The sequence below is a fragment of the Pelodiscus sinensis genome, chromosome 1, assembly GCF_049634645.1.
Source record: "Pelodiscus sinensis isolate JC-2024 chromosome 1, ASM4963464v1, whole genome shotgun sequence".
Taxonomy (NCBI): domain Eukaryota; kingdom Metazoa; phylum Chordata; order Testudines; family Trionychidae; genus Pelodiscus; species Pelodiscus sinensis.
Genome location: NC_134711.1, coordinates 188,215,171 through 188,223,447, shown reverse-complemented (window position 1 = coordinate 188,223,447; position 8,277 = coordinate 188,215,171). Strand labels below are relative to the sequence as shown.

At 43.4% G+C, this 8,277-nt stretch overlaps 1 protein-coding gene across 1 annotated transcript; it reads right to left on the bottom strand.

The window, feature by feature from the left end:
* Positions 1-7,305: 7,305 nt before the first annotated feature.
* On the bottom strand, positions 7,306-8,277 carry LOC102453779 (beta-1,3-galactosyltransferase 5-like). Its single transcript, XM_075920240.1, has one exon. The coding sequence runs from the start codon at positions 8,260-8,262 to the stop codon at positions 7,342-7,344; it is 921 nt and encodes a 306-aa protein (XP_075776355.1). The 5' UTR covers positions 8,263-8,277; the 3' UTR covers positions 7,306-7,341.

The following is an 8,277-nucleotide window of genomic DNA, read 5'->3' as shown; positions in this document are numbered from 1 at the left end:
CAATCTAGAACAAAGAAACATTTCTTTAAGTTTTATCCCTAAAACACCAAGGGTATGTCTACACTACCACCCTAGTTCGAACTAGGGTGGTAATGTAGGCAACCGGAGTTGCAAATGAATCCCGGGATTTGAATTTCCTGGGCTTCATTTGCATGTTGCAATGGAACGAGGAGTACAGGTAGTTCGGAATAGGAAGCCTAGTCCGAACTACCTAGTTCGTGCCGCGTGTAGCCGCGGGCACAGAGTCCGAACTAGCAGGGATTTAAAAATGGCAGCGCCCGGCAACATGCAAATGAAGCCCAGGAAATTCAAATCCCGGGCTTCATTTGCAACTCCGGTTGACTACATTAACCACCCTAGTTCGAACTAGGGTAGTAGTGTAGACATACCCCAACACATTTAGGAATACCAGTATTACTGTATAATGATTAAGATCCTGCCACCGAAACACTTCATGCAAAATATATGAGGTGTTTTATACCATAATTAGTCCCGCTTTCTTTTTCTTTCTTTCTTTCTTTCTTTCTTTCTTTCTTTCTTTCTTTCTTCTTTTTTTTTTTTTTTTTTTTTTTTTGTGTGTGTGTGAAATCTGTTTGATGTTAAGGATTTTCTCACTCAGGCCCTGAATATCAAGTTTTTCTACCTCTTCTAGGCCTGTACTGTTTAAAAAATCTTTTCATTGAATTCTGCTATTGATTTGTACATGTATTAATGCTAACAGGAGTTACTAATGTTGATAGCAGCATAGTCTCATAATTGATTCTCCTATATGGCTGCTCTTTGAAGAGTAGTTCTATGCTTCTTGACCACTAGGGAGCACTGCAGGGAGATAAGCTGCCCTAAGAGCTGCTTTTTATAATACCTTTGCAAAACCCTGTTCAGACATCAGCCACATCATCTAAAGTCTGTTTTCTGAAAAACAACAGTTCTCAGCATGTTGGTCTCATCCTAGGAGGATCTGGAGGGTCATATAAATCATTTACCAAGTGGATCATGCCCACGAAAGCTCATGATGATATATATATTTTTGTTAGTCTCTAAGGCTGTGTCTACACCGCACCCCTTTTCCGGAAAGGGATGCAGATGAGACAAGTCGGAATTGCAAATGAAGCGGGGGATTTAAATATCCCCCACTTCATTTGTATAAACATGGCTGCCGCTTTTTTCTGGCTCGGGGCTTTGCCAAAGAAAAGCGCCAGTCTAGACGGGATCTTTTGGAAAATAAAGACTTTTCCGAAAGATCCCTTATTCCTGATTTTAAGAGTTTTTAGTTTTTTAGTTTTTTAGTCTGGATGCGTTAGTTCGAATTAGCGCTGTAGTGTAGACATACCCTATGATTCTCTAATGACCTGTGACAAAAAAGGAGGGTGGAAAGGGAAACTGAAGTGAGAGACCTCTCTAAATTCACCAATCAAAGAGCAGTATTGCCAACCCAAAAATCACAAGGAACGTCTATACAAAGTTATGAGAATGCTCTACAAATCATAAGATTTTTTAAAAATAAAACGTTGGATTTTTATTGGCCTTTTGTTTCTTGAGTATTTAGGGTTCATGTTTTAAAGCTTTCCTCCTTAGCTTTAAGGCCCAGAAGTATAGAGAACTTTTTTTAAATGAAAGCTGAGGTTCCTACATAATCAATTGACTCCAGGCCTTTAGAAAAACACTAAATGTTTTGAGACTCGTGGTAAAACAATGGAGAAATTCTTTGCCCACAGTATAAATAAAAATGTGAGTCCATGCTTTGCCCACAGTATAAATAAAAAACCCAATATCTTCTCCACTAAACATCCTAGAGAGATATTGCAAATGGTGAACTGAATTCAACAGCTCCTGATATGAACAGGTATCAACCTCGTTTTTCATATTTGAGATGGGTTACCAGGAATCATACATGACAATATGAAATCTTTCCACTCTCGAGTCAGCATAGTCACAAAACACCTATAATTTTGATCCATGCATTTATTGGATAGTGGAAGAGAAAGGAGGGGAATTAGTGAAGATAAATGTTCAAATTTAAAAAAAAAGCCTGAAGGAATTAGGACTGGTCTCCTACATCTCACGTTGACCAGATTTTCAAAGGTGTGTAAAGATCAGATATCTTTGAAGATCCGAGTTGGCAACTGTCTCTTTAGGAGCTTAATTACCTTTGAAAATCTGAGCTTAGATTTCCAAGTCCAATTTTAAAAAAATGACTTTAGTCACTCAAGTGCTTTTGAACATTTTAACTGGGGGCCTAAAGAGACAAAAATAGACAAAAGGCAGGAGATATGGTATTCCTTTTAAAAACATGTGACATCTATTTTTAACTAAATTTTATATTATTTTTCTCCCAGGGGCAACTGACCCCTCCAGCCCCCTCACTATACCACGCCCCCCCCCCCCCCCCACAGATCTATCATCTTATGCATGTGCAAGATCTGTGAGAGCGGTTCCATGAATCTGCAGTAAGTGTCTGTGGCGCCTGCTTCTGGGTGGTGTCTCAATGCTGCCACATTCACCTCCAAAAAGGGGGCTTCCCAAAGCAGGCCCTTGCTGCTGACCCCCAAGGCATCCACAGGTCCAGTCTCCTTTCAATGAGCCCACTTTCCAGGGCTCATTGATCTTGGATCTGGCTTCCATCCCCTCTCCAACCTTTGCAACTGCCCAGAGCTGCTCACCTTCCGCCTTATCCATTCCCACCTCCGGGTATGTCTACATTAGCTCGTTAGTTTGAGGTAGGTAGGCAAATGAGGGCAACCGGAGTTGCAAATGAAGCCTGGGATTTAAATATCCCGGGCTTCATTTGCATGTTCCCAGGCGCCGCCATTTTAAAATCCCCCTTAGTCCGAACTCTGTGCCCGCAGATACACGCGGCACGGAGTAGGTAGTTCGAATTAGGATCTCTAATTCGAACTACCGTTACTCCTCATGGAACGAGATGTACCGGTAGTTCGAATTAGAGATCCCAATTCGAACTACCTACTCCGTGCCGCGTGTAGCCACGGGCACGAAGTTCGGACTAAGGGGGATTTAAAAATGGAGGCGCCCGGGAACATGCAAATGAAGCCTGGGGGTATGTCTACACTACCCCCCTAGTTCGAACTAGGGGGGGTAATGTAGTCGTACGGAGTTGCAAATGAAGCCCGGGATTTGAATTTCCCGGGCTTCATTTGCATAAAGCCGGCCGGCGCCATTTTTAAATGCCGGCTAGGTCGGACCACGAGGTGTACAGCTAGTTTGGATAGGAAGCCTAATTCGAACTAGCTAGTCCGTGCCGCGTGTAACCGCGCGGCACGGGGTCCGACCTAGCCGGCATTTAAAAATGGCACCGTCCGGCTTTATGCAAATGAAGCCTGGGAAATTCAAATCCCGGGCTTCATTTGCAACTCTGCATGACTACATTACCCCCCCTAGTTCGAACTAGGGGGGTAGTGTAGACATACCCTGGGATATTTAAATCCCAGGCTTCATTTGCAACTCTGGTTGCCCTCATTTGCCTATCTAGCAAACATACTCTCATTCACCCCACAGGGACAGTCTCTGCCTCACTTTCCCAAGGACTATTCTGAGACGTAATACAAAGTTTCTATATAAAAGGACACAATACAAAGCTAAAAACTTCAATGAGAGAATGATTAATACAGAGATGTGTCTACATCTGCTTCAGGGAGACACCTCTGTCTGCCTCCACCCCTCTCCCCCCAGAGTCTACAGCCCCATTGCAAAGCGGGGGAGGGGAAGGAAATAGGATGAGGCCTATCCAATGGGACTGAAGCAGTCATGAGCAAGCCATGCCCTGGAGCCATTCTCCTGTCCATTGCTGGTACTGTGTTGCTTCAGGCATGCTGAAATGCAGTCACCTCTAGGGTGGGCTGGACAGCTGTTTAACACCTGCTCAAGGTTTCAGGTAGGGGACAGTGCGGGCTGTCTTTCTGCAGAGCTCCCATCAAAACTACCATGCCCTCCTGGCTTAGGAAAAGAATAAACAGGAGGATTGGAAATTAACCTGCCCAGTCTTGCGTCCCCTAGGCAGGGAATGAGCCATCTACATTAGGCCCCAGCTGGAGTATCATGTCCAGTTCCGGGCGCCACATTTCAGGAAACATGGAGAAACTGGAGAAAGTCCAGAGAAGATCAGCACAAATGATGAAAGGTCTAGAGAACAGGAGGTATGAAGCAAGACTGAAGGAATTGGCCTTATTTACCTTGGAAAAGAGAAGACCGAAAAGGGACAGGAGAGCAGCTTTCAAGTATCTAAAAGAGTATCATAAGGAGGAGGAAAAAAAATTGTTCTCGTTGGCCTCTGAGGTTAGGATGAGAACCAATGGGTTTACATTGCAGCAAAGGAGGTTTAGATTGGACATTAGGAAAAACTTCTTGCCTGCCAGGGTGGTTAAACACCGGAATAAATTGCCTAGGGAGATTGTGGAATCTCCATCACTGGAGATATTTAAGACCAGGTTAGACAGCCATCTGACAGGGATGAGCTAGGGCAGCTCAACTTTGGAAGCCCCAGGGACCTCACTGACACTTACAGAACATGTCGAGGGCCTCAACTTAAGTGTGGTTGCATATGCAAGCAAATATATACAAATATCTTCTTTCACACTGACAGGCATGAATACAAAGATTAAGGCAAGACTATACAACACACAGGTCCCATTTAAGTCAGTTCTGCTGATATTAATAAAACGCAATATTTACCCAATTTCTACCAATGTGACAGCACTTTTCATGAGCAATGACAGTCCAAGAATTTAACTACTAAAACACATATCAACAGAAGATCATTACACTGAGTACATAAACCCAAATTGCACCGCGGGGCTCAAACAAATTGGCCATGGGCAGCTTACCAAGTTATTGATAAATATTTTTAAACCTTAACTTTTTCTCTCTGCTACCATGTTTCCTCTCCTTGCTCCATCATCTCCCCAGGTGCCTGCTGCCCTCCAATTCCTCACCCTCCTCTGCTGTCCTGACCCCTGCCCTTCTCACTGCCCTCGGCCCTCTGGGGACGGAGTGGGAGGACACGTGGGGGGACAGGCAGGGAGTGTCCGGGGTCCGCTCCAGACAGAGCCAGAGGAGAGACCCAGCGCCACATATTGGTGGAGAAGGGCCCCCGGCTCTCAATACTAACTCGCCGGCACTTCTGGGTTCAGGGGTGCAGAGCCCCCTTAGGAACGGGGCCCAATTTGACTGAATCGCTTGAATCGGCCAAAGGCCGGCCCTGGCCACAGCAGGGATAGGTCCTGGGCCCGGTGTGAGCCACAACTGAGCCAGGCTGCTGGCCATCCTGCTAAAAAACTTACTGTCAAGGGGGCAGGAGCAGGAAATGAGTGCAGTCTATAGCATTAACCTATAAGCTTTTGCTTATTGATTAATCAGTTAATCGGCTACACTATTACATCCATTGTCCAGGACCCAGGACCATGAGCATGTTTCCGGGGTCCATCAAACAGAGCCCATATTAGACTCACTGAAGGCCAGGGCAAAAAAGCCTAAACCCCACTGCATAAGTCTGAAGCCCAAGACCCTGAGCTCTGCCATCCAGGGCTGAAGTTGCAACCTAAGCAACTTACGTTCCTGGGCCCTGCATCAAGGGACCCCATGTAATGGTGCTGTACGCTACCTCCTAATGCCAGCAGTGGCTTTTATATGTAGAATACCAGTTGCTGTGGTTCAGATGGGCCATGGCATTTTTATAGCATGCTGGGGGAGACTCAAAACAAAAACCAGACAACTCCAGCATTAGAAAGCCTCTACCCTGGCATTTTAGAGTAGGAAAGATATGACTCTTGGTTTAAAAAGAAGACCCTCCTTTTTGAAAAATGAATTTCAAAGCATGAGTTGCACTCTCAAGTAAAAGATAACTACACACACACAAAAGCTATAATAACAATCATTTATTAAAATATAACCAAGCATGAAGTTTTGTTAGTTTGTTCTATGCAAATAAGCTAGAGTGCCATATTTTTATATCAGCATTAAAAAACATTTCATGTGGAAATTCCAGGGGAGAATAAACTCCAATACTTAAAACAATTACATTTGGTTACATCAAATACACTATATACAAATAGCCCTTTTACTCATTCAGCTTTTACATATCAGGCCTGAGTATGTATGATTATAACAATTGAGACTGGAGTTCTCAAGAGAGACTAGTGGAGTCAGGGCCCAAATATCATTATTTAGAGTAGAGATGCTTCATTCTCTTCGGACCCTTTGAATATCTCGGCATAAAGAGAAATGTGGGCTGCATCTAGACTGGCATGATTTCACGCAAATACTTTTAACGGAAAAGCTTTTCCGTTAAAAGTATTTGCGCAAGAGAGCGTCTACACTGGCACAGATGCTTTTGCGCAAAAGACATCTTTTGCGCAAAAGCATCCGTGCCAGTGTAGATGCTCTCTTGCGCAAGAAAGCTCCAATGGCCATTTTAGCCATTGGGCTTTCTTGCGCAAGAAATTTATGTGGCCTGTCTACGCTGTGTGCTTGTGTAAAAGCCCCACGGTCTTCAGCATGGTTTCATGTAGATGCATAACTCTGCTCACACAGAGCTCACTGCAAGAGCTCATCGTCCTACCCTCAGGAGTGGCCCTAGACGAGCTGCCGGCAACTGGCGCCCTAGGTGAAACGTGCGATCGGAGCGTGATTGCCATCCCCGCCTCCAAAGCCCTCAATGGCCATTTATCTAGGCGACTTAGGTGACCGCCTAGTTCGCCTGTATTGCCGGCCATCACTGCCTACCCTTATTATAGTGTGTCAAGGAATGGCCTTTGAACTGTAAACTTCTAATATTAGGGAAACAGGGAAAAGGACAGCGAGAATCAAATGATACAGAAGCATTCCCAGCCCATCAGCTGACATTACCAAAAGTGCTGGTACCAAGTCAGAGCAGCTTTGTTGGCTTGTGTTCTACAAGAAAGGCCAAGGTTTGAAAATAAACAAGTGCAAATTGGAAAAGGGGCAAGATATTTTCACATTTTAAGTAAAAAAATTAAAGTTTTAGCAGATTAAAGTCTTACTAAAACAAATATTCATCAGTTCTACACAGGTCCCCGGCTTTACTTCAGTTCCAGTTGTGCTTTGTCTGAAGGCTAGGATTACCACTTTTGATATGCAAAGAAACCAACGCCCACACACAAAGCAATTCTGATATCTCAGCCCCCTCCCCAACAGCCATTAATAGTATCTAAAGAGATAAATCATAGATAAAATTAATAATGTTTCCTTAAAGTGTGGAAGTGGGAACATAGGAACATTTTTAGCTGGACACAGAAACTTCACAGTATATATTATAATTTATTGTGATGATAATGCACATTTTTAGCTCTATGTAAAAAAAGGCAAATCTCACACATCTGGGCATTTTTCATCTTTTGATTTCTCCAATGCATCCCAGAAAATCAACAGCTCATAAGGTTCCACCTGATGTGATGTCACAATTTTCCTGAAGCGACAAAAAGAGAATCCAACCTTATGTAAGAAGAAAGTCTGCTCTGAATGAAGTTCCTCTGGGTTGATTTTTAGTTTAGCGAGACACAGTCCTATGAAAACATCCTCCAGTTTAATAAAAGGGACACTTTCTGAAATATTATAAATCTGACTAACAACATCAGTGGAGAGAACATAACCAGTCCCTGAACAAAATGGAGGATATGTGCTTGCTGGATATTCAGCTTCGCTCACATACCATTTGCTGCCTCTGTCTCGTATTGGGCGCTCATTCATCATTAAAAAGCCTGTGAAGAATCTGGTGCTTCTGTTTTTTCTTAAAAGAAGTTCACTTAGGTAAAAGATATTGACAAACATATCTGTGTCCGTTTTCATCACAAACCTGGATTGAGAACAAAATATGTGAACCCATTCAATTCCCATCATTGTCTTTAAAGTCAGATTGTAGTATGAATCCATAAAATCCTTCTGTATAATGTCTCTGTATTTCTGACTTTCAAAAATAACATCAACTAGATCACTTTGCTTTGTGGTTATTCCCAGAAGGAAATATGTCACAATGCGGTTTCCAGCAACTAGTCTGTGTTTCCCCCACGTTTGACGAATAGCCATCCTAGCTTTTAGCTGGCCAGGTGCTGAGGTCACAAGGAGGATGAGGAAAGGAGGAGTCCTATGGCAGTCGATATCTGGCAAATGCAAAAAGTTTCTGGTATCTGTTGCAGAAGTCAGTTCTGTGACCTTTTCCCTCTTTTGGCAGAATATAGAGATTTCAGTCAAATGCAGCGTGAAAAAAACCAAACCAACACAGGCCAATACCATAATTAAAAAAAAAAT